Source organism: Castor canadensis, chromosome 2 (genome assembly GCF_047511655.1).
Source record: "Castor canadensis chromosome 2, mCasCan1.hap1v2, whole genome shotgun sequence".
NCBI lineage: Eukaryota > Metazoa > Chordata > Mammalia > Rodentia > Castoridae > Castor > Castor canadensis.
Window position 1 is genome coordinate 134935913 of NC_133387.1, and position 27153 is coordinate 134963065.

Consider the following 27153-nt stretch of genomic DNA (forward strand, 5'->3'; position numbering starts at 1 on the left):
CCAAGCGCCCGGCAAGTGTCCGCCCTACTAACCTTCCCGCACTTACTTTTCCTTCCGGAGGCCAAGGCTGGGAGAGCCGTCTCCCCGCCCCACGAGCTTCCAGGACTGTTCGCGTCGCGGGACCGATCTGCACGCCCCGCCCCTCCCCGCCCCTCCCCGCGCTCCGCCGGCCGCGGTCCACGCCCCCTTCCCGCCGCGTGCGTCGCGGGCGCCTCCTGCGGGGGCGGGGCCTCGGCTCCGGCGCGCCTCAGTCAGCCACTGTCCCAGCCTGCCCCGCGCGGGCCAACGAGAACAGGCCGAGTGACTCACCTCCGCCGCCCCAACTCCGCTGCGCTCGTTCTCGCACACGCTCGCACCCGGCTCGAGATGGCGGCGGCGGCGGCGGCAGCGGCGGGGGACTCTGACTCTTGGGGTGAGCAGAAGTTCCTGGGACAAGGCCCTGGACGGCCTCAAGCCGAGGCAGGCACTAACGCAGCTCGCTCTCTTCCGTAGACGCGGACACGTTCTCCGTGGAAGACCCGGTGCGGAAGGTGGGGGGCGGCGGCACAGCCGGCGGGGACCGCTGGGAAGGCGAAGACGAGGACGAGGACGTCAAGGTAGATGTGGGCCAGGGCACCGGGCAGCGCGGGAGCGGGCGGGATTGCCTCTCGTGAGCAGGCAGGCAGGCGGGCCGACGGGAGGACTCTGGGCCTGGGGGAGCCGCCCGGGCCTGCGGGCCGTGGGTCCCGGCGCGAGCACAGGGACCACGGCGGTGCCGTCGTCCTCTCGGCTCGCCGGCCATGTGGGCTGGAGATAGTAGCCAGTCCACCCGTTCTCCCTCGCCGAGGGCGATGGCGGCCCGGGCTCCAGCCCTTCTTTGAGGGTCCGTTCTCGGGCCTGGATCCCACCCGCCAACTGGCGGCGAGAGGTGACAGCAGCGATCGGGCCGCGGCCCACGTGCAAGCTGCGCAGTCCGGAACCTGTGAACGGAATGAAACCTGCAGGTTGGAAATTGAGCCCCATGGTTTATCCCATATGGAAAGGCTGGAAACCCACCTGCCTTTTTCTTGCTCACGTCTCCTCCCCAGGGGGTCAGTAATGAAGGTCCATTTATAGTTTGTTTCCGCGGTTAGGTCAGTGAAATAACTTGGCTTAATTTCAGTCTTTCTAAACAAATAGAAGCTGTAAAGTAAAAGAACTTTTAGCCCTCCCCTCCCCCTACCCTGTGGTAAATAGGATGAACTGAGCACTGAGATAACCGCAGAGGGTGGACAGAGAGCTTGGTCGTTCACACAGCACTGTGAAGGATGGAGAGTTAACAATTACTCATTTACACGTGAGGCCTAGGAAAACACTGAAGACGATTTGGTGGTTGTAGATGACCACGAGCCAGTGTTTATTATTTTTATTTCTTATGCCTTGTAAATCTCAACCTATATTCACCATTTGTTTTTTGAAAACTCCTGAGACTCATATGGCTTCCCATGATACTGTCTTTCGCATTGTTTTAAGTAGCTGCAAAACTCTGAAATGCAGATCCTTATTAATAAAAGTATGCAGATCTTGTTATATTTGTGCAAATAATGTTTTGTATGAAATGGAAAATGGTTTTTCTTGGTTTTGATTAACCAAGTGGGTGTTTTGCTTTCCTAACTTATACTCTTCGTTGTAAACCAAGTACCCTGTAAATCCTTTTGCCTAGGTTGAATGAACTTGATAGTACTGTTTGGATTTTTCTGTTCTCTTTCTAGTTTGTGGAGGGAGATGACCAGTTTCTCAGAAGCCTGAGTTTCAGGGGGTGATGTGGACTTTGCACAGGTTGGAGTTCATCAATGAGTTGCATTATTATTGACCAAGAATACCCAGATGCTTTGTTCACCTGCTGTATAAACATGAGAATGGATTGTTTTTCAGCCTTGTTACAAGATGTAGCCACATTGTAGCAGATTTTCACCTTTGAAACTACTTCAGATTTGGTTTTCGCTTTTTCTATGTGGAAGTGGCAGTTAAAACATGTTACGAAAATTAGGAATAAATTAAATGCAAGGAAAAAAAATCAGACAATTGAGGAAAGAAGTCCCAGAAAATTATGTTTGAATAGTATAATCTGGACTGATTATGAAGTATCTTACCTGGAATTATGGGATCAAATGGTGTTGATCCTGGCATATATAATTCTGATCACTTAGAACTAATTTTGGAGATTCACAAGTTGGAAGGGACTGTAAAGACCATCTTGTCCAGCCACTCTTCCAGTGCAAACTGTTTTTGTGTGAAAATAACCAATTTTATGCAATGTTTGAAGTTGATCTTGGAAGTTGGAAGCTGAATATTGCTATATTCCAGGACTGAAATACTGTTTTCCATTGATTTCCACAATATGGAATCCATGGAGTAGTTTGGTTTTTAGGTTTTGGAATCAGACTCACCTGGGTTTATAATGTTGCCATGACATTTTCTAGATATGTGACCATACCCAAGTATTTTTCCTAATGATCATTATAGAACCTACACCAGAGGGTTATTTTACATTTAATTTTCTTTATTTATTTTTGGCACTACTGAGGCTTGAACTCAGAGCTTCACACTTGCTAGGCAGGCACTCTACCACTTTGAGTCACTCCACCAGCCCTGTTTTGAATTTTAAATGACATATGTCCAGTATTAAGCAGGGCTATCTAGCACTGATAGGTATTCAATAAATGTTATTTCTCTGTCATTTCATGTCACTTCATCTTAATCCTTTTGGCTATTGGAAAATATGTTTAGGCTATTAAGATCTAGTATCTGGGGCTTATTTGTACCACATTTTGATTTTCCAAGGTCAGAAGAGTTAAGGACTTTCCATAGTATCTTTTTTATTGTGAGGTTTGTGTTTTGAATGGAAAACCATGATTATCAAGCACACTTTTGTTTGTTCATTGGTTGCCAGTCTAGAATTGAATTTTGTTACATCACCAAATTTCCAAGTTCTAATGTTTTTGTACTTAAATCTTTTTGTGGAAGATGCAGGCAGGGGTTAGTTGTCATTATGAGGAATAATCATAGTCCTTAATTCAGTATGTGAGTTAAAGTCCTTAACTGTAGTGTTGTAGTGAGAGCCTGTAGTTCCACCACTTTGGGGAGGTTGAGATGGGAGAATCACTTGAGTCCAGGAGTTTGAGACCAACCTGGGCAAGACAGCAATATCCCATCTCATAAAATAGTTTAACAAAGTTTTTAAAAGCAAAGTATGTAGAAATAGTATAAATTCTTCACTTTGTCAGTATGTAATATTTAAGCTTTTCAGATAGCAGTTTAACGTTGCTTGTAATATCCTATCAATGAAAGGGAACCTAAGGTCTTTGTTATAATAATTTGCTCCAGTAATTTGCTTTCTTTCAGTAGAATGAGTATTTTGTTCTCTTTGGCTTTTCAAACAGCTGTCTGGCAGTGACAGAGTCAGACTTGGGTGAAACTAGAACTGTTAATATTCATTGAGGAAAAAGCTATCTGTGCTTTTTCACAGTTGAAAAGGTGAGAACTAGGGAGCATGCTTTCTTCTGTCTCCCTAGCTTTATTTTACTTTTATTACTATTCTGATGTCATGCAGAGGCAGTGGAGGAATTGTTCACTTGATATATGTGTTTGGACACTTTCCTCATTGCTGGAATGATGCGTAGAATGTTGATTGAGTAGGGAGTATCTACTGGAAGCAGGGACAACATAGCTTTTACTAGTCTCCCAACATTTCAATACAAGAAGTTAGAAATTAGGCTTATTTGAAGGGTGCATGAACTTTGTTTTAAGGAAACTTCTGGCTGTGTTAACCATCTCAGGCATAGTTTCTATACCTGTAGTATAGAATTTCTTTATAAGAGATACTAAAGAACTGACCCAGTTGAATACCACCTGTCCTGTTCAGCCCGTTCACTCTCTATTAGTATCCTATCCAAATTAATAAATAGTTTAAATATACCAGAGCAAGGACGTTTTTCAAACATTGGAAAAGAGCACTTCTGGAGTACATGATCTATATTTTAATTTTAATTAATTAATTAAATTTTTTTTGAGGTGGGGTCTCAGTATGAGCCCAGGCTGGCCTCAAACTTGGCTCCTCCTGCCTTAGCCTCCAGAGTGTTAGAATTACAGGTGTGTGCCACCACATCTTGTTAAAAAGTCATATCTTGAAGAGAGTGTATGTGTAATTTCTTTAAAAAAATTAAAAATACACAGAAACAAAAACATTTAATAAGTCCATGGCCAAATTTATTTCCCTTATAGTACTTATTTCCTTCCTCCCCAACCAGATCATTTTAAAGAAAAGCCTAGTCATATCATTTCCCTAGCAATTATTCTAGAAGTTTTTATAGACTAGCAAGTTTTGAATTAGGAGGCTTTTTAGTTTTAGTTTTTAGTACTGGGAATTAAACCCAGGGTCTTTGCATGTGCTAGGCAGGCACTCTGCCACTGAATTAACCACTTGTCCAACCCTAGGGAGTGTGTTTTGTATTAAGAAGTATTTACCGATTTGTCATGCTGGACCATTGAAAATAAATAAGCCACTTGTTTAGTGTTCCTTTGTCTTGATCTTGACATTGTTTAGCCAGGAATTTAAAATAGAATTGATTGAAAACCACTCTGAATCTGAGACAGGGAGGCATTGAGATGGAACACAATTGAGTGCTGAGCCAAACTTAATGAATAGAAGTAGAATTTACTAAGGCAGGTACTTTGGCTTGAGAGACCAGCATAGTTCTGATAGAATAGTAGAACATTTGGACTTCTTTTAAAACTTACCTTTTGTGGGAAGCCGGGATCTCATCTTGGAGTTCTGAGGCCACTCAAAGTTAGAACCTGCACATTTTACAGAACACCAGAAAAAGGCTTTTTTTCAGCAAGAGATTATGCTATCTCTAAGTGAAATTATTTAGAAAAAAAAGAATGGGCAGGAGTATTTGTTAGTTCCTAGGCTATTGCTATGGGGCAAAACAGTTTTACAGCTCTTCTGAAGCTACTTCTGTTTGGCAGTCTATAAATATGTCTTGCTTAAGTTGGAAAGCATTTTCAGCCCTAGGTGTGTTCTCCATTGCATGTGACATTCTGTAGTTGCATATTATAAAATGACAAAATCAGTCAATTGCTAGCTGTATTGTTAGAAATAAAAAGAAACTAGCATTTAAAATTTTTCTGTTTTAATACTTAGTCGTGTTCAGTTGGGAATAGGTGTTTGGTTGATTGGTTGGTTGTTTGAGGTGCTGAGATCGAACCCAGGCCTTTGCCCATGTTCAAGCAATCACTCTGCCACTGAGGTATAACCCCAACTGGGTAGTAGCTTAAAAAGCAGCCATCTCTTTCAGAGAAATGGTTCAAATGATGTTGGGTGTATACCTGCAGGGCCAAAAGTATAGATAAGTAAGTAATTCATAAATAACTTCTATTCTAAAAAAGCTAACCATTTCAGGAGAGCAGACTGGATGGTTCTTTTTGAGATGAATTGGATATCATAGTTGGAAGATTTAGGATCTCATGGAACTATTTGCCTGGGCTGGCTTGGAACTGTGATCCTCCTGATCTCTGCCTCTTGAGTAGCTAAGATTACAGGCGTGAGCCACTGCCGTCTGGCAAAAAGGGGTTTTTAATTGGATATTGATAGGTAGTTTCTTGAACCAAATAACCATTTAGGGCTTTTTTTTGGGGGGGGGGCAGTATTAGGGCTTGAACTTGGTCTCATGCTTGCTAGGCATCGCTATTAAGGTTTGAGCCACTCCACTAGCCATTTAGGGCTCTTTTGAAGTGGGTTACACTCTTTTGGTGTTTGTTTTGGGTGTTTCTCTAGGAAACCTTTTTATGTTTTATCTGAAATTTTGGCCAACATTTACAAAGTCCTTGAGTTTATAGAAAAATTGGGCAGATTTTTCTGGAGCATTGTGGCAGACATTTCATACTACATTTACTTTTTGGGCACATGATAATTTCATAACAAAGGGAAAAAAATTTTTAAGGTCCTGGGGAGAGCAACCTAGCCTTCTGTGGTTACAGCTATTTGCAGGTGTGACCTGTCTCTTTTTGCTGACATTATTAGGCTCCCCTTAAGGACTGGGTGCTACTTTAGTAGAACTTTAGAGCAGATTTGTTGCAGCTTAGGATGAGGGTGACACAGACGGGGCTTACCTTTCATAAATGGAGGAGCTGGTATCATTACTCTTCCCAGGAGTTGATAGGAACTACTCCTTTTGCTTCTAAAATCCATTATGTGATGGAATGAATAATTTCTAGGTAGCTTCATTATGTCTGCATTGATGGGAGTATGAGATAAGGTTTATGTTTTGTTGGGGAAACTGGGGGCACTGGCAGAGATGTGACCTGGAGTTGGTGTGAATGAGCTCTGAGGGAGCAGTGGTAGTGCTGGGAAGGGGAACTGAGGAGCACCAAAATTGAACAGAAATCCTTCTCTTTTAGCTTCTCTATACTGAAGGTCTTGTGATAGAGCTGTTTATTTTCAGCCATACTTGTCCCCTCTTAGCCTTTTAGTACCAGAGACTTTCTAAACCAGTTTCTTTAGAATTACAGAAAACCACTATAGGACATTCTCATTTTGAAGGTGGGTAATTAATACCACTGTGGCTTATCTTAGTGTGTACCATAACTTGCTTTTTGATGCGATTCCCTGTGGTCCCAGGAGAACTCCACTAATATAGAAATAATGGATTTTGGTTGGAAAGGACTTAGTTTCCAGGTAGTTATATTTCAGGACCCCAAGAAGAAGTTATGTTTACGTACGGTGACACTTCATTAAGAACAGGTCTCCTCATTGTGTTTTACTGAGATTGCATAATGGCTGTGTCTGGGCTTCAGCTTCTTTATCTGTAAAATGAGGATGATGGCACCTTACTTTCAGGACTGTTGTGAAGATTAACCATGTTACTACATAGAAAGCTCTTTGGACCATACCTGGTGCAAAGTGAGCTCTCAGTTAAGTGCCATTGTTCTTATTATCACTAATATTGGAGGGTTGTAAATATGTACTCCCTGGAGGTAAGCACATGTCCTCTTTGAAGTACTGCCTAAGCAGCATATCACAGATTCCAGTCTTCCAACAAAAATGTCTGGTACTTAACTTTTATTTTTAGTTCTTTTGATTCCTTTTGTATTGCAGTGTTTTGATATAAGCACTTAGGAAAACCAGCGAGGCAATATAAACATTTGATCCTAATTTCTAACTCTAGTATCTTAGTTATTCAAATAATGACTAGTTGATTTGTTTCAATCTGTTAAAACTCCGAACCATGGGTTAAATTGCGAAGAAGATGATTATAAAAATATATTTACTCTTATATAATGCTGTTTCAGAACCCACAGCAGCCTTAATCAAGATACTGGATTTTTAATTTCTTTGGTGGACTTAACAGTCTTTATTAAGAATCATGGCTTAGTTCATTTATATGCCTAGACTGATTTAGATTTATGATGTATCTTGCTATATATTAGAAGCTTGGTGTCATAGTTGTGGCACATTAGTCAGCTTCTGCCTTTTCTAGTAGCGTCAGGGCCTCCTGCTTTGCATCTGCCATCCAGTGGCTCAGCTTCAAACGGTGTGTCATAGTGTGCCTGGCGTTTGCTAAGGCAGCTGAGCTAATCTGCAGGCTACCTACAGATTAAAGCCCGATATAAATATAGGGCTGTCTCTGTCCTTATTAAGCTTGAATCTTCTAAAATTCTATGGATTCTTTAGAAAATTGTGTTCAACACTGCTTTATATTTTTTCTCAGTGATTGAGTTAGACATAGAAAAGACAGAATAGATCTACCTCAGAGTGCCCTACCCAGGTTAGGCAGTGGGAACAATAAATGTTTAATTAGCTTTTGACTCTTCCTTAATACTGGGCTTAAGTATTATGTAGATTTAATTCATTGACCTGGGTTGTATTGAATGGAATAGAGCTTGAAATAAATGACTCATTTGCTTGAGTATGGGATACACTTGGTAAACTGAGAAAATAAAGGTCTTGCCTGGCACAGTGGCTCACAACTGTAATCCTAACTACTTGGGAGGCAGAGATGGGGAGGATTGTTGGTCAAGGCCAGTCCACACAAAAAATCTGTGAGCCCCCATCTCAATCAATAAAAGCTAGGCATGGTAGTGGTGCCTGTCATCCTAGCTACTGCAAGAGGTTTAAATAGGAGGATCATAGTCCATGACAAAAATGCAAGAGCCTGTTCCAAAAATAAAAGCAAAAAGGACTGGCAGTGAGATTCAAGTAGTGGAATGTCTACCTACCAACCACAAGGCCCCTCAGTTTAACTCTCAGTACCACAGTTCTTTCTCTCTCTCTCTCTCTCTCTCTCTCTCTCTCTCTCTCTCTCTCTCTCTCTCTCTCTCTCTCTCTCTCTCTCTCTCTTTCTCTCTCTCCCTCTCACTCTTTCATTTAAAACAACTGCAAAGCTTTATGTGGTACATATCTGTAGTCTCAGCACTTGGTAAGTTGGGGAAGGAGGATGGCTAGTTCCAGGCTAGTCTTGGCTACATAGTGAGATCCTATCTCAAAGACTTTTAAAAAAACCAATCAAGGGACTAGAGGTAGAGGTGTGGCTCAAGTGGTAGAGTGCCTTGTTTGCAAGGCTGAGGCCAGAATTCAAAACCTAATACCACCAAATACCGAAACAAAACAAGGAAAAAATGCTTACCCCTCCCTCCCCCCCCCCCGCCCCGCAACTGCTGCTAGTACTGGGATTTGAACTCAGAGCTTTGCACTTGTTAGGAGGCACTCTACCACTTGAACCACACTACCAACCCATGCAGATCACTTTTTTTATGGAGTCAGGTATGTTGGCATAAAAGTTCATATGGAAAAACAAACATTCAAGAATGGCCAGGAAAACATTAAGAAGCCTAAAAAGTTATAAGGAGCAACTAACCCTAGCAGACATTAAGACATACTGTAAAGCCTCTGTGATTAAAACAGTATGGCACTGATACAGGCAGAAACAGTAAAATGATAGGATTAGAAAGCCCAGAAATAAATCAATTACATGTGAACATTTAATATATGATAAATCTTAGGGCAAAGTGGAACTTTTTCACATATGACGCTGAGACAATTGATTAGCCATTTGGAAAAAATATCGGATATGTGCTTTGCACAGTGCACAAGGAAAAACTTCAGTTGGACCAGGGATCTAAATGAAAAAATAATGAAACCTTATACATTATCCTGCCTTATTCACGGGTTTATTACAAATGGTTTTACCAAGCACAGTCAACAAGCAATGATTAAAAAATCAAAATCTTAAACATGGGTGAAAAAAGTCAAGAGAAATTTCAAAATAAAAATTTTAAACTCCTGTGCATGGATTACACAGCTTGGATGAAGCTGCTGAGAAGCCCTCAGTCCTCTGTTATCAGTTGTGTTTAAATTGTGTAATTTGCTGTTTGCCTGCCCTTAATTTTCTGAAAATATGCCTCCCCAAAAGCAAATGTACCCCAAAAGCAAAGTTGTAAAATTTATAATCCTCCGCCAAATAAGTTTATACAGTGTGCTTAATTTAAGTGATAAAGTAAAACTTTTATATTTTTTCAAAGATAGCATGTTGTGGCAAAAGTGTGGCATTAAGAGAAAAATAAATCAAGCATCTGTGGCATCTTGTTAGTAATCAGAAAGTTTTGGATTGAAACATTGAAGATTTCAGATGTTTGTGGATTAGGGGTGCTCAACTTGTATATCTTAGAAAGTCTAATACAAGTAATAAAAATCAGTTCAGTAAAGTAAAATTAATAGTACAAAAACCAATAGCATTTCCTTACACAAATAACCAGTTAGAGGATATGTTACAGTAGGAAAAAAAAAAAAAAACCCTATTTACAAAAGCAACTTAGGAACTTAAGAAATACATAGGAATAAACCTAAAGAGAAATGTGTAAAAACCTCTTAGAGGGAAACTTTACTTCTAAAAGAAAGGTAACCCTTGGTTAGGGCACTCAGCATTATAAAGATGTCAGTTCATCCTGCATTATTTAATGTAGTACCAAAAAAATTATCAGTAAGCTTGTTTCTATAGAGTTAGGTTGATAATGAAGATTACATGGAAAAGCAATGCAAGAATTAATGGAGGTCCTTTTCTTTAGGATAATTGGGATGATGATGACGACGAAAAAAAAGAGGAAGCAGAAGTAAAACCAGGTGAGCCACTGGTGCTCCTCTATTGTTGATTATATATCTTGGTAGGCAATGACAGAATGCTCAGAAAATTGAAAATGTTAGTGTTCTGAAACCAAGCATCCTTCCATTTTCTCTGTGTTCTCTTTCCTGCATCTCTTCTCTATCCTGTTAGAGCATACTCAGATTACATACCTGCTGTTTTTCCATAAGGAGGAAAGTAGAGGATGTGGCATTATAGTTGAATGATGTCAGTCTAGCTTAAAAGATGGTGGGGAAATATGGGGGAGATGTTTGAATGTGTAGGATCAGATTAGAGAGGAAAAGCAAGAGTCCCAGAACTTTCCCATTCTTATTTTCCAGTATATCACCATATCTGAAAGCTGGGAAAGATTTGGTCTCTTTAAGTATTCAAGTATCTGTCTCATCCATAAACTGCAAAGTATTCAATGTAACTGAATAAAACATTACTTTACTTTCAGAAATAAAAATTTCAGAAAAGAAAAAAATAGCAGAGAAGATAAAAGAGAGAGAACGGCAACAGAAGAAAAGGCAAGAAGAAATTAAAAAGAGAGTAAGTTCTGCTCAATTTCTAAAATACATACGGAATTTTTATATCAGTTGTGGTACAGCGTCTTTAACAGGCTACAAATATTACTAACAATTTTAAAGGTTCTAAAAAGACGGTAAGTGTTGAATCTTAAAACAAATTGATTTGTGGGTTTTACAAAAACAATACCCAGAAGTTTCATTATTAAAATACCTTCTAAGATTTGGCAAACATTCAGGAGCAGGCATGCTTTCTACCACTAAGATTTAGATATATCCCCAGTCCACCTACAGTTATTTCTACTTGTGATTATCTGCAGTAGTCATACAAAATGAAATACAAAAAGTGTCCATTTCTGTGCCATGTATTATTATGTAAACGTTTTATTCTTGATTATTTACACAGGATCAGGATATATTGTGGGGTTGTTTTGTTTTTTTTTTCTTTGGTGCAGTACTGGAGTACTCATGCATGTTAGGCAAACACTCAACCACTGAGCTACATTCCTAGCCCTTATTTATTAACTTATTTGCTTTTTAATAGAAAAAACATTTTTATGATTTAAAAATCAAAATTATTAAAAAGCATTGCTGACCCTATACTTCTGTATCTTTCCCTCTATCTTAAATAAATACTGGTTTCTTATCTTTGCACTATTTGTATCCCCCCCGTTTTTGAGATGGAGTTTAATTACAAGCATATGTTTCACCTTTAAAAGTACTTCAGTATGCCTCTCTGAGAAAAGATTTTTCTCACATGATTACAATAGTACAAACTACTAAATGAGCAGTAAATTTTTAATATAATCTAGTATTCTGTTTATTTTTCTAGTAATCCCAAGATGTCTAATAGGGGTGGTTTATCCAAATGAGGACCATGCATTATATTTGGTTGTTAATGTAGCCTAAGTCTCCTAGAGTGTCTCTTTCTCCCTGCTCCACCTTTTCCCTTCTCATTTCTCCCTCCTTTGCCTCCCTCTCTTTTTTTCCTCCACTGATTTGAAGAAACCAGCCTAGTTGTCTTGTAGAACATTTACGTTCTACGTGTATCTGGTTGCTTCCTCATAATTGCAGTTTCCTCTAACTTGGCAGTTAAGTATAAAATTTTGATTAGATTCAGGTTAGAAATTTTAAACTGGAATACCTTTGAAGTATTGTTGTGTGCTTCATATTGTATCATATCAGAAGTCATATAGTATCTGTCCTATTGTTACTGATGCTAAAATTGATGACTGGGTCATGGTGATGCCAAACTTACCCCTCAGTTATAACATTATGTTTATCCTTTTACAAGTAATTGACTTTCGCATCAATTTCTCGCCCGTTCATTACAATATCTATGATTATTACTACCCAAATACTTTATTAAGGATTGCAGAATGTTGACAGTTCTCATTCTGACTTCTTCTCCCTTTTTAGGTACTACTGAGATTTGAACTCAGGGGCCTCACACTTGCTAGGCCGGCGCTCTAGCACTTGAGCCATCCCTCCCTCCCCCCCCCTTTTTTTTCTTTTTGGTGGTTCTGAGGTTTGAACTCAGGGCCTAATGCTTGCTAGGCAGGTACTCTACCACTTGAACCACCCTGCCAGTCCTTTTTTGTGGTGGGTATTTTTGAGGTAGGGTCTTGAGAACTATTTGCCTGGGCTGGCTTTGAATTTTGATCCTACTAATCTTTGCTTCCTGAGTAGCTAGGATTATAGGTGTAAGCCACCAGCACCTGGCTGTTTGGTTACTTTGAATATGATGTGTATTGGAAAGGCACAGAAAAAGTTTTACTCTTTTCATTATATCAGTTTTCACAGTAAGGAGAGAGGGGGTATACTTCCAAGCGCTGAAAAATGAGAGGTTTTATATTTTTTTTCTGTTTTGAGTAAACAGGCTTTTCTTTTTTTAATTTGCTTTATTTGTCCCTTCAGTTTTCAAGGACAATAATTACAGATTTAGGATTATTATTTGGCAGGGTATTTTTCCCATTACTTTGACTTTTGATAGTCAGAGTAACTATAATGTATATTTTGGTATCATTTTTGGTGGCAGTCTTTGAGCTTCTTGAATTTGGATATTCATTTCCTTCCTCAGATTTGAGAAGTTTTCAACCATTATTTCTTCAATTAAGCTATCTTATTGTCTTTCTCTTCTCCTTTTTTGTTTTGTTTTGTTTGTTTGTTTTTGTTTTGCCTTAATTTGTTAAGGGCAGAGAAAAGAGATTTATTACATGGCCTGGGACATGCTTTGGGAAGAAGCAAAGTAACCACTTTAAGCCCATCTCCAGCCATCTTCCTTAGCAGCTTTTTTTTTTTTTTTTTTAAACTGAGGTTTTAACTCAAGGCCCCACACTTGGTAGGCAGGCGCTGTACCACTTGAGCCACTTCACCAGCCTTTTTTTGTGTTGGTATTTTCAAGATACAGTCTCTCGAACTATTTGCTGGGGCTGGCTTTGAGCCTCAGTCTTCCTGATCTCTGCCTTCCAAGTAGCTAAGATTACAGGTGTAATCCAGTACCCTGCTGACATTTTTTTATAAATTGTTTTACTCAGATACAGTGATTTTTTTTTTTTAATGTTCAAATTTGGCCAATAAGAGATTGTTTAAGCTGGTTTCTGTGTTCATCTTTTTGACAGAATCCCATTAGTCTTTGAAAATTTACTTATTTCTGGTCCAGGCTCACTTGGTAAACTCTTCCTCAGACCTGGAATTAGCCACTTCAAGGTTCTTTTTAGTTGGAAATGGTATTTAGAGACCAACTAAATGCTGTGATTACTCATTAGTACTGAGGTGGCCTTGCCTTTGAAACCCCTTCTGGTGAATGAAGCAAGGAAATAAGTTATGTATGAGTGTAATCATTAGTTCATATCAGTGTTTTCTCTTACACTGAAAGTCCTTGTTTCTAATAATGTTAACATAATGTTTGCTTTTTTCTACAATACCAATGTTGCTACTCATATTATAAACTGCTCAATGAAGTTTAGGATTCCCTTACACTTCTTTTGGACTTATAATATATCCCACTTTAAAAAAAGATAGAATATATTCTATGAAGGATGTATAATTAAGTCTTGATATCATTTGAATATTTTCCCCTTTTTTGGTACTGGGGTTTGAACACAGGACTTCATACACTAGACAGGCGCTCTAATGCTGGAGCTACACCTCCAGCATTCCCTTTGTTAGGTATATACTTTAGAGTAATTTGTCTCAGTTGTTTTTAATTTGAGTTCTTTTTCTTTTGTATTTATATTTAAACCAAAGCTACAAAAATGGCATATTCAGAAGTCTCAAATTGGTAAAAGAATAGATCTTAAATGTTTTTGAGGTGATAAATGCACTAACTAGCTTGATGTAATCATTTCACAATATGTATACATAATATGTCAAACATCATGTGCACTGTAAATATATACAGGTTTTGTTAATTATACCTTAATAAAGCTGGGGAGGGAAGTCTTCTCATTTCTGCTCTATTCTAACTCAGTTTTTTTAGTAGCTATATAATATTCCATTGCCTAGATGCACGATAATTTATTTTACCAGTTCCCTATTGATAGAGAGTTGGATTTTTTTTTTTTTAATCAGTCTTTTTTTTTTTTGGTGGTACACTGGAGTTTGAACTCAGGGCCTTTCGCTTACTAGGCATGTGCTCTATCACTTGAGCCCCTCTGACAGCCCTTTTTTTTAAACATTAGGATATATTCATTGTGTAGGGGGATTCATAGTGACAGTTCCAAATAAGCTTATATTATACATTGGTTACATCACCCCCACATTCTCTCTCCTGAACCCCCTCCCTGCCCCATTAAAGCAGTTGCAAGAGATTTGTTCTGTTTCATATGAAGTCCATCAACTATTTACCCTCACCTTAGTCTTCATTCACCCTCTCCCTTCCCACAAGTACCCCCCCATGCACATATACACTGTACCTGTTTTACAGTCCTGTCTTTCATTATTAATATCTAAGTCTATGTTCAAAGGGGTTTCTCAGTGTATCCCTGCTATGAGTATACTTTACTTTGGTCTGTTTAATCCCTCTGTCAGCCTTTTTTTGTGTTGAGTATTTTTGAGATACGGTCTTATGAACTATTTGTCTGGCTTCAAACCACCATCCTCCTGACCTCCCAAGTGGCTAGGATTACTGGTGCCCTTCATCAGTCCTTTCTTTGATAAATAATACGTCAATGAATAACCATGTATGTATTGTCATTGCCAGTGGTCACATCCACATTTGTAGGATTAAGTCCCAAGCATGGGATTGTGGAGTAAACGGCAAGTCATACATACTTGTAGTCTTACAAATATTGACAAATTGTGTACTTAGTTTATCTTAGGCCAGACATTTAGTTATTTCCAGTTTTGATGCAGAAAATATGTAATGATGTCCAGTTCTACTAAGACAGTCAAATCAAAAAGTTTGCCTTTTTCTTACAGAAAGTATTTGTGAGTTTTTGCTATTGTTTTTTCTTTTTGGTGGGACTGAGTTTGAACTCAGGGCTTCACAATCACAAAGCAGGTGCTCTACTAATTGAGCCATACCTCCAGATCACTTTGCTCTAGTTCTTCTGGAGATGGGATCTCAAGAACAGTTTTCCCAGGCTGGTATAACAGCGATCCTGTCTAACTCAGGCTCCTAAGTAGCCAAGATTACAGGTATGAGTCACTGGCACCTGACCGAGAAAGTGTTTTGAGATTTCCTAACTTCTCATTTCATCTCTATGAGAAATAAATGTGATCTATTTCAGAAGCACATTTCAGAATGGAAACCTTTAAACTGCACAGGCAAACCAGGAACCAGTGGCTCATGCCTGTAATCCTAGCTACTCAGGAAGCAGATTAGGAGGAGCGAGGTTCGAAGCCAGCCCAGACAAATAGTTCTGGAGCCCCTATCTTGAAAAAACCCTTCACAAAAAAAGGGCTGATAGAGTGGCTCAAGGTGTAGGCCCTGTGTTCAAAGCCTAGTACTGGAAAAACAAAAAAACTGCAGTCAGGAATAACCATGAAGAGCACAAATTCTCTTCACTTTTCCCCCCCAGTACATATTATCAAGATTTTTCTCTAAAAGTAAAACAATACACATATTTGTAGAAAATTATATCACAGTATATAGAAAAGACATTAAATTGTTATCTTTTCAAAGGGATTGGATTAGAAAATAAGTGAAAGCTGCTTTCTTGTTATTGTCACATTTGTTATACTTTTATAATTATTCAATATAGTATACAAGAAAAATTTTTTCTTATGCTTTGAAGAAAACATGGTGTTTTAAATGTCTGATGGATGTGGCTGCTCTAGCCATTGTTAAACACTTAGGATAACCCTAAAGTTACTTAAAATTATAAATAATATTTCGTTGGATATTAAATATTTGTGTGCATTTTAGGTTTCTTAAGATTCTATCTAGAAGTGGAATTACTTAAAGCATATGGAAGTGTTTACTTGATATATGCTTCCATGTTGCCCTAGACAGGTTGTTCCAATATAGTCTTAGTAGTAGAGTGCCATTTTTACCTTGCCCACAATCTCAACTCCTTATTTTAAAAAAGGATATGGAAATAACTCCCATCTTCCTCTGTGCCTTCATTTTTTTATCTGTACAATTGGGATAGAGTATCTAAAGTGTTCAGAAGAATGTCTGAAATACAATAATCTCTTTGTAAGTCCTTGCTTATTTATAAGTGCTTATGTAAAAATTCATATTGTAAAGAAATATAATCCAGATTTTTTAAGACTTTTGTACTCTTTCATTTTAGTTAGAAGAGCCTGAAGACCCTAAAGTGCTAACGCCAGAAGAACAATTAGCAGATAAGCTACGGCTAAAAAAATTACAGGAAGAGTCGGACCTTGAATTAGCAAAAGAAACTTTTGGTAAGATGGGGGTGTGAAGCTGGACACAGTGGCTTACGCCTGTAATCCTGCCTGCTCGGGAGACAGAGATTGAGAGGACTGAAATTTGAGACCAGCACTGGCAAAAATGTCCATGAGATCCCATGATCTCATCTCAAATAATAAAAAGCTGGTTACAGTGCCTTGTCATCATGGTCCAGGCTAGCCCAAGCAGAAAAGCAAGACCCTATTTTAAAAAATAATGAAAGCAAAAAGGGCTTGGGGCATGGTTAAAGAGGTAGAGCACGTGCCTGGCAAGTGCAAGTTCCAAAATAGAAATTCCAGTACCACCCACAAAAAAAAAAAAAAAAATTCAGTGTGATTGCAGTGCAAGAGAAAACATGTCTAACTTAGATATTGAGTATATTTATTACTTCATTGGGAAGGTGAAGTGAGACACATACTCAGGTTTTGAAGTACCAAAAGACTATCAAAATAAGTTATTGTACCTAACAGGTGTGAAAGTACAGTTCTGTAATTCCAGTACTTGTGAGCTGGGGCAGGGGAGCCTGAATTTGAGGCCAGCCTGAAACTACATAATGAGACCCTATCTCAGAAAAAGTCTGCTGAATTAAGTCTGCTGTTGCCTAGAAAATATCAGCTCAATAAATTCTGGATGAATCTGAGGTTTGTAACTTTGAAATTCAAACACTGAGCTGCCTGTGGGTCTAGCCTGTCAAATTAAATCTAGATAAAACTTGGACAGTAGGTCCAGGTGGGGCATTCATCTTTGGTTGTGCTTTTGTGTGTGGGTTTGTTTCTGTGATCCTTCTTGGCCCTTAGAGTGCCCAATCTTTTAAGGGCCATCATTCCTGTCTGCCATGTCTTCAGCTGTGATTAGTGGATAAAAGACATGTGCAAGATCCTATAAATAGACATATTCAGAGTGTTCCAGGAGAGTTACATGACACAGAGGCAGAGAAAGAGACATGGCAGAAAAACAAAGCTTCTGTTTCATTTAACCAACTTTGTTATTATTGGGTGTTGAATACTTTTCAGAGTAGAAGACCACATTGAAGCAGTTAAATAACTGAAATGGAAATCTGTAAGCAAGAAGGATCTAGTTATTCTGGCCTTTCCCCTCCTTTTTTTCTAAAGCATATCGAAAAGCTGACTAGTGATTGTTCCCCTTTCTTTAGGGAAATAAGACCCTATCTCCCAGTGGGTCTCTTGTGATCTCAAGAGTGGCTATGGATGTTCATGTATGCTTGACAGGTCCTAAAACTACTCCTAATTATAGAGGCACTTGGCCATTATTCTGTGTCTTCATAGGATGTCAAAGCCGCCCACATTGCAGGTTTACTCAGTGTATACAAAATCTAGTATGGGACATAGAAACACATTAAGTAGTAAAAAACATGCATTCATATATTCATTGTTTGGCTAATAGGGTTTTACTGTTGTATTTCTCATACTAAAATGCTGGATCTGATATTAATAGCTAATTTACTTGACATTGAGCCTACTTGTTTTTTAGCATAGAATTTTTAGACCAGAGTAATTTTTCTGTTGAGATTTAACACATGGTTTAACTCTGCTGAAGTTAGCTGGTTATTTTTATGGTAAACACATTTTGCATTTGTCTCTCTTCCCCACTTTACTCTGGGCTGTTGTTGGACAAATCCTTCAAGAGCATCCCTTTTGTGACATGGACTCCTAATCAGTTGGTGAATCCTATGGGTCCCTTGTTTTTAAATAGGTATAATGCAACATGCAACACATAGGACTTTATGTGTTATATTTAAACAGGTACCAGAATACTAAAATAGCAAATTTGTGGCACAGAATTATGTGTATTTATTTATTTTTGTGATAGGGAATGAATCCAGGGCCTCATACGTGCTGTGCAGGTCCTCTACCACTGAGCTACATCGCCAGCCTGTATGTGATTTTTAATTAATGTATTAAAGTAGATCCAGTGGCAGGTCTAATAAATATTATTTTGAAAGGAATGATGGAACAGTATGGCAATATATCTGCAACAACTAAAACGTGGTAAAGTACCAGTGATCTCTATTGGTAAGTTGGATTTGCTAATACAACTGTGATTTGGCCTAGAATTATAAATTGGTTTTTAAAAATTGAAAGCTCAATTAGAGATTAGGAAAAATCAAGAAATATTATTTTTACTTATTCACATTTACAGACTCTTCTGAACTGTATCCAAGGACTCCAATGAGCCCAAGTTAAGAGTCCCTGCTTTTGAATGAAATAGGTTTATTCAGATGGTAATTGGCTTATAAAGTTTTTTAAAAAATCTTTTGCTAATATTTTCAGTGATTCTTCTGTCCTACAGGTGTTAATAATACAGTTTATGGAATAGATGCTATGAACCCATCTTCAAGAGATGATTTCACAGAGTTTGGGAAGTTACTAAAAGATAAAATTACACAATATGAAAAGTCACTGTATTATGCCAGTTTTTTGGAAGCCTTAGTTCGAGATGTGTGTATTTCATGTAAGTAATTCTATTCTATAGCTGCTGTGAGTAGATTTTAGTATGGACAACATACTCTGGAAGACAGGAGGGGCTTTAAAATTTTTTTCGAATGCTGTTACATAGACTCAGGATTTTCTCTTTAGCATATACCTTGGAAATTTTGTTTTACATACACAGTTTGAGTGTTGGGAGCTTTTGCCAAAGGAGGCAGGCTGCCTTACAGTGGCTTCCCAAAGAGACATCTAGCATTGTGACCAAAGCTGGTGATAAAACATTGGCTTATTTCTTTTATCCAATTATTTCTTGAAAGAAGCTACAGAGTACCTTTTGGGGGCTCCTAGAATTTTAGAGCTGGGGGAAGACTTCAGCTATTTATTTTATAAATAAGAAAGCCTGAGAACAAGCTACAAGGTGTTTAGCAGAGCTGGCATCCATTCTCTGGGACTCTGGCTATGGTGCCACACCCTAAGAAGTCATTCATTTCATGGGAGTGACAGCCATGGCTGGTGCCGCACTAATGTGGAAGGGACTGGTTTTGCTAGTAGTTACTGTTTTTAAGGTTGAGAAAAAGTACTACATAATGAATTATAAATTGGATTTTGAAAAATGCTAAGATGGGAGTTCTAACTTTGGTCACTGATATACCCAGAGGTGGTATTTTATTCTACCTGGGCTATTTGTCCTGATTTTTGGAAATGTTCTTTACCCAGAACTGACTATTTTCTGGTAGCTAAAAGCAATCTTCAGGTTAATACTTTCATTTCTGGGGATGAGAGGATATGTCACCTAAACAGGCCTGTCACATGGTAGCATACTGAGATAATCACTTTTCATTGTAGTTCCTGTGCTAGAAAAAGAGTTTGTCACCTTCCAGTTTAAGAATTGTCATTCCATGTTCATTTAGCTGCTCCTCAATGAGCATGGAGGATGTGCTCCAGAACGGCATGGTTATCCCGTTCTGTCTGATTAGACAGAGAAAGGAAGAAAGTTAGGGAGTACTAGGAGCTATAAAGACAGTTCCTCTAAGGTTGAGCAGTGGTGGGTTGGTGATTACAGGTCATTATGAATTTTTGTTACTGAGTTTACCATTTTACTATAAGTAGTGAATTCTGATCTGGGATCCTAGCTAGACTGGTTCCTTACCACCTTACATTTTAAAAAGTGAACTTCACAGCTGTTTCAGAGTTACTTCTAACACTTGTAGAAGGATTTCTATTTTGTTTTTAACGTAGTTTTCAAAAATTAAAGTTTAGTGATTAGCTTTTTTTTTTTTAATTAGTGGAAATTGATGACCTGAAAAAGATTACCAATTCATTGACTGTGCTCTGCAGTGAAAAACAGAAGCAAGAAAAGGTAAGAGCAAGCTGTGCAGAGAAATGCCTATTGCATTAGGATGGGGTTGTGGGCAGACTATTCTCAATAGCCGCAGGAGGAACCTGTCAAAAACTTCAAAGCAGTTTACCAAAACCATTTAAGTTGGAATCAACCAGGAATGCAGTGTCCACTGCATCATGTGTACTGACGTGCTTGTGTTCCTCTTTTCTGAGTTAATAGAAATCCCTTAAGTTAGGCATTAGCTCTCCCTTTAAGAACGAGATTTTCTGGGACCAGAGGCTTTAGTGTCTCTATGAGGGCTGCTATACCAGATAAAATACCCATAGCAGATAAGGTCTCATGAATTAACTCTCTTTCATCTTTAGCAAAGCAAAGCCAAAAAGAAGAAGAAAGGCGTGGTTCCTGGAGGGGGATTAAAGGCCACCATGAAAGACGATCTGGCAGATTATGGTGGTTATGATGGAGGATATGTACAAGACTATGAAGACTTCATGTGACATTTTATCTTCTCCTGGTGTCTTCTTTCTGTTGCCCACAATCCCTTCAACATGTAGCACAACTTCCTTTCCTTTCAGTTCTGCCAAATGCTACAATCAGAAGTGCAGTATCTTTTGTGCTGGTTATTTAACCCCTTGACACTTAGGTGCTAATGTGCAAATGAGGGAACTTGGATCTTGCTGCCAAGGGGTTAAAATTGGGAACCTCCACTGCTACTAAATCATAGTTTAAAACAAAACAAACTTAATAATGTTGTCATTGTTGCTATCTGATCCCATAGCAGCAGTCACTAAATTGGAAACAAAGGTTGCAACATGACAAAAAATTGTGTAGTATTTACCAGCACCATTCAGTAATACAGCCTTAACCATACCTCCTTGAACTACTTCATAGCTTGTCAAGAAAAGCAGTTTGCAAGCAAGGGCATGTGGTGTGCACCTAGTATTAAAATTGCTTTGTCTTAAAATTGAGCGTGAGGATATTAAATACATTGTGAAGAAGACTGCTTATCTCAGAGTGAAGATACTGTGGCTGAAAAGTACTAGTTTGATACTTAAAATTTTATGACCAAAACCCTCCAACTTTGAAGCTGAAGAAGGTAAACCTCCATTATCACAGTACAAGTTGTGGAATCTCTCCAGTGCATAGACTGTCTATAGTTTTTATTTATCAGACTACTTCTACTGATGGAGTGCTTCAGATGGGGGAGGGAAACTACCTGTTTTTATTTGCCTGATTCAAGTGTCTGAGAAACATCTCTTGTTCTCACAGACTGCAATGAACAACTTTAACAGGGTTTTGGCATTTCCTTTCCTTTCCTTTATAAAACATGCTCAGCAAACTGCACCAGTTAACTACAGTTTGGTAAATTGTTATGTTAACAATTATGACATCTGCAATGTTTTATAAAGCAACTAATTTAATAAAATCACTATTGTGAGGACTTAAATTTTGTGTTACCTCCCAAGAGATATTTTTGGAGAGTACAGAACACAGCTCTTGGGACTAGAGATCTCTGTGTACGTACTAAAGTTTAATCAATGCTTGACATAGTTACAGCTTTAAAATGAGTGATTTGCCAGGTCTGTAGTAGTTACTATAGAGCAACAAAGATGGGCTGCCTTCTATTTATTGGGAAATAATTTTGTTTAGATATTAAGGCCTAGTTAAGTACCTAGAAGAACTGTCTGGAGTAACCAAGTCTACAATTTGGGTACCAATGTATGCATAAATCTGGCAATCTTTAGATCTTCTCCTAAGTGATTTAACCAAGCTTATGAGTAGACTTTTTTGTTCCCCCAATTGTCACAACCAGAACAAAAAATGTTTTTAATTTCTCTTCCATAGGACATAGGAACCTCAAAGCTCTGTAGACTACTAAGTGGAAAACAGGACCATCTAAATGACTTGAGGAATTAATAGAAGGCCGTGACTATACAGCAATAATTACAGTAAATATCGTTTGAAGGCAGACAAGGGCTAAGATTTCCTTAGCATTAATAATGACATACACTGAATTTAAAATCTATTTTATTACAGAAAGATCAGTTTCTAACAATGAAAATGTATCATCTGTTCCTTAACTGTGTAAATATTAAATTTCTTTGAAACTGGAATCTTCAGGCACAGGTATTCTTTCCTAGTGCAGAAGCTTTTGATCTTAATACTAGTGTCCATATGAAATGGTACAGATGAACAATCACTTCAAATAGGAGTTTCTTTGTGAAGTCTCTCCTTCATTACCCATGACCCACAAAGAACGAATGTAATATATTCCTGGGTTTTGTCAACTCAGATAACAATGATCCTCAAAGGCATTCTACTCGGATCATGGACATCTGTCAGAGCTTGGGTCAGTACTAAACAGGCATATTTGTAGTCGTCTAACCTGCAAGCATGTCCTTCAGACAGCAGCCTGTTTGAGGGTCCTTCAGAAGCACATTTACTATATCAAAAAATTTGTGTTCATATGCCAACTTGTAATACAGGTAGATGTCTTCACAATATGAGAGCAGCTTCTTCAGGTTTTCTGTGACCATGTCGGTAGGCTGATGTTGTCTGTATCTAGACAGAAACAAGAAGGTGCAGGTTAGAATACTGTTATCTAGAAAGGATGGTCAGCTCTGACCTTCACCTGTAGAGGAGAGGGTGCTATAGCCTGGGAAATTATCTCACACTAGTATTGGGAACCTGTGATAAATTTTTTTCATCAATAATAAATGTCAGCACTCAGTTTAATGGCAATAAATTTAGTACACCAAAGGCACTTCTGGGTTAGGGCTACCATTTTGGCACCTCAGGCAAGCTGAGTTTCCTCCCATTTTAAGTATAAAAATCGTAAGCAAACTGTCCTCACTGATCTGCATAAATCTTAAAGATTAGATTATTTTGTTGTGTTTTGGTTTTGGTGGTACTGGGTTTGAAACTCAGGATCTTGCACTTGTTAGGCCAGCTCTCTGTCACTTGAGCCATGCCCCCAAGGTCTTTTTGGTTTAGTTTACTTTTCATATAGTGTCTTACACTTTTTGCCTGGGGATAGCCTCAATTCTGCTACCTTTGCCTCCCTTAGAGCTGGGATTAGGGTTGTGCTCCACTATGCCTGGCTTGTTTGTTGAAATGGGGTCTCACTAACTTTTTGACTGGACTGGAATCACTATCTTCCCAATATCCAATTCCTGAGTAACTGGGGTCATAGGCATGCCCTGCCATGCTTTTTTTTTTTTTTAAATTTTTATATAGGGTTTTGCTATGTAGCCTGGGCTGGCCTCAAACTCCCAATAGTCCTGCCTCACCCAGCTGAGTGGTGGGATTATAGGCCCTCTTTTTTTTGTTTTTTTGCACGAGACTAGGGTTTGAACTCAGCTTCACACACTTGCATGCAAGCAGGCACTCTACCACATGAGCCACATCTCCAGTCTTCTGCTCTGGTTATTTTGGAGATGGGGGTGGTCACACAAACTTTGACCAGGCTGGCCTTGAAGCATGATCCTCCTGACCTCATCCTCAAGTAGCTAGGATTACTGGCATAAGCCACCAGTGCCCAGGTAGCCATAAATTTCTTTACCTGTCTTACCTCAAAGCAGAGGCAAGGAGAGATTCCCCTGATATACAGTGTCTCACTGTATTGTCCAGGCTGGTCTCAAACCCCTGACCTCAAGTGTTCTCCCTGCCTCAACTTCCTGAATAACAGGGACTACAGGTATCTGTCACTATGCCTGATTTATAGTCAACTTTTAATACTTACTTTTTTGAAATATCTTCAAATGTGCTGGGTCTTAATAACCTTTGCTGCTTAAATTCCTCCAAGTAATTGAAGTCTCCTTTAAGAATCACTCTTTGGTACAAAATTTCAGCCCAGTCAGGAACAAAGTCATAGGCTTCGGCCACAATAGAAGCCTTAAAAGAATGAAAGTAAAGGAGGAAGCCATTAGAGCCCATGTGATATAAAATTAAAAGCAAACTTATAGAAAATACACTCACAGTGAATTATTCTCAATTATGTTAAAAGGCTCTATGTGTCAGAGTTGGTAAAAGTCTGGTGTTAGTTTGGTATTTGCCCTCTCATAAACCCCAAATAGCCTGTGTTATTCCTCACAATGGATTAGTGAAACTGCTGAGAAAGAATAACTATTGTTTTTCTTCTAACTCAGCTGTAGAAGGAACAGTGAAATGGCTGATTCTCTGATATTAGTCTCTGTTCGCTTAAGGGCTATAACAAATCTCTGCACAGCCCCAACTCCCAGTACTAACCTAGGTTTACCATTCTCTAAATGCTGGATCTAAGATTCTTACAGGACTAGCCGGGATGGTCTCTGAACCTTAACTAAGGAGCCAAGTGTGCCAGCCTCTCTGCTGGCCTAATAGCATGGGGAAAAGGAGACGGTGACATCTCACCATTCTCTAACCTCTGCCCAAACAATATGCTACTGAGAGATACATCAAATGGGGCTTATGTGTGGCTCAGTGGTAGAGTGCTGGCCTCGCATTTGTAAGTAAGTGGGTTCAATTCTCAGCAAAAGAGAAAAAAGTCACCTCTTAGTGGTAATATCAGACAACTAAGAACTGGAGTGCCCTGGTCTGTCCCTAACTCTGAAACCTTAAATAAGACACTCAACCTCTAGGTCACAAGAGTGGGACACCAGAGGGTGCTGCTGGGTAGGGTTTTCTTTTTCACCTGGTAGAACCGAGGTAGGGCCATGATACAGTCCACCAGCTTCTGGTGGCCCAAGTTAATAAGCATTGTGTTCTGGCCAGTGTTCAGGAAGTGAATCTGTAGTGTTATCAACTTGGTGAGCCGGTGACAGTGCAGGGCCTGTCGCACACAGGAGTCCTGATGGATGAGGGTGAAAGGAAAGAAAAAATTTGTTACCATCTCTTCTGTGAACCCCCTTCTGATCCTGCATGGCCCATGTCACCTTACCTCTTCAACTGGAAGAGCCCCAAACCCAAAAGAAAATACTGCCTACTACTGAAGACACCTAGTCCCAAGGCCAATGTGGAATAACAGTGCAGTTACCTTGGCATAACTCTCTGCTGCATCCAGCATTAAAGTCAGGGCCTTTAGCAGCAGTTGCTTCAGCTGGGGCCCATCCTTGAGGCTGTCCTCTGCAGGAAGATAAAGGACACTTGCTGAGTCTTCACTGGCTCCCAAGTCAAGCTAGTCTTGCCCACTCACAGCAGTGGTGGGCCAGAAGAGAACTGGCCATGTTCACAGGGCAAGTGTCTCTCAAAAGCTGCTAGGCTAGAGGTGGTACACACTCAGTGTACCTTCACTCTAGAGTAGGATTTGGTGCCCCATTTATTTCATCTCTCTGAAACACCAAAGGTGGTTTACATGCATCAGCATGCACCATCGTTCCCAGTAGATGATACAAAGAATGCTTAGGCCATTGGTCCCAAGGTGCCAATGCCTTCCATGTACCCCCTCCCACTAAGTCTTGCCTTTGGCCCTAAGAACCTTGCATAGCTAGCAGCACTACTCTAGAGGTGCAGCTGTGACCTTGCTCACCCCAGGGCTGAGACTCGATCAATTTCAGTTGGATGCGGGCAGCTGCCTCGTGGTTTTCCCCTATTTCCCGGCACATGCTGAAGCACAGAGCAATCATGTTGTGCTTTTCACTGTCCCCAGGGCGACAGCGTTTGATGTAGTCTAGCAGGGCTGTCTTCAGGGTACCACTCTGTCCAGGAAAAAAGAAGTACCAAAGTCTCAGCCAGGGACTGCAGGACAGGATTGGCTGAGTCCCTTGGTTCTGCAAGTTCCTTAAAGTATTTGAAGGAAAAGACAAGCAAAATTCAATACAAACATTTATAGTATTTTGAGTATAAGGAAATAAGCTTGTAATTTGCTACTGGAGTGTGAACAGTAAAGCCTTTCAGAGAGAAGACTTAAAAATATGTATGCATATGCTGATCTAACAGTTCCATTTCTAGGAATTTATCCTAAAGAAATAAGCAGAGGAAAGTGAATGTAACAAAGATGTTTCATAGCAATTAATTATAAACCATCTAGAGGTCTAAAATAAGGGCTAAAAATGCCTTGTAGCCATTAAAACTGATGGAGAGGACTATCTTGATTTGATAAATATCATGGTACACTTACTGTTTAGCCAACGAAGGCAAGCTATTTCATATGTTCACAGCACAATATAAATTTTGTTAAACATATAAATATGTATATGCGTTTTTGGGTACATGTGCAAAGAACGTATGCTATATTGTAAGTAGTGGCTGTCTCCAGATGGTGGGTAGACCCTGAGGACTTTTTTCTGTATTATTCTTTTCCAAATGTCTTATATGGGATATGCATTGCTTTTGTAATCAGAAAAAAAAGTTATTAAATAATTCAATGCAGAAACAAAACTGCCTCAAAAACAATTTAAGAAACCCTCTGGTGGATCCTAAAGTTGGACCTGCATCTAGGATTGTCACCAGGACTGGTCTGTCCCAAAACTAGTCAAGCATTAAAGAGACTTTTTTTTTCTGCTTTGTTTCTTAATTTTGCTTGGCTGGCTCCAGGTTCCTAAAAGCCAAAAGCACACTTTTGTTTTTAACTCTTCAGGAGGTGAAATAAGCAGAGACAATGAAATTTGGAAACAGGCTGTATGATGGCTTGTGTCAGCCTGTCTGCTAGGGACAATTAGGCTCAGAGCCTGAGCAAGTCAGGCCTTTGCTTCCAAGCCTCCTCCTTGGTCACCATCATAAACACTCCTTGGCATTTCTGGCCCTGGCTGTGCACTCATTTCCTAACTTGGCTGGTACCATACTTTTCCATGGTCCCCTGCAAATCCTCTCAAAGCCCTCAGAGGCACAGCCTCAGAGCTGAAAAACCACTTTCAGTAGGATT

General features: G+C 39.3%; 2 protein-coding genes across 10 annotated transcripts in view; one reads left to right on the plus strand and one right to left on the minus strand.

The window, feature by feature from the left end:
- The first annotated feature begins 254 nt into the window (after positions 1–254).
- On the plus strand, positions 255–21759 carry Eif3j (eukaryotic translation initiation factor 3 subunit J). Its single transcript, XM_020163747.2, has 8 exons — positions 255–412; positions 493–596; positions 10084–10138; positions 10597–10688; positions 16405–16519; positions 18834–18995; positions 20257–20330; positions 20678–21759. The coding sequence occupies exons 1-8, from the start codon at positions 367–369 to the stop codon at positions 20807–20809; spliced, it is 780 nt and encodes a 259-aa protein (XP_020019336.1). The 5' UTR covers positions 255–366; the 3' UTR covers positions 20810–21759.
- Positions 21760–22323: 564 nt separating this feature from the next.
- Positions 22324–27153, minus strand: part of Spg11 (SPG11 vesicle trafficking associated, spatacsin) — a 75938-nt gene continuing 71108 nt past the window's right edge. For 7 of the 9 annotated variants that reach the window (XM_074065859.1, XM_074065860.1, XM_074065858.1 and 4 more), the window contains 5 exons: positions 25819–25987; positions 25327–25415; positions 24985–25140; positions 24055–24206; positions 22324–22874 (listed from right to left, as the gene is read on the minus strand). In XM_074065859.1, the coding sequence (XP_073921960.1) occupies positions 22694–22874; positions 24055–24206; positions 24985–25140; positions 25327–25415; positions 25819–25987 (747 nt within the window). In that variant the 3' untranslated portion in view covers positions 22324–22693. Of the gene's footprint in view, positions 22875–24054; positions 24207–24984; positions 25141–25326; positions 25416–25800; positions 25988–27153 lie in introns of those variants that run through there. The other 2 variants (XR_012445440.1, XM_074065862.1) reach the window with 2 other exon arrangements.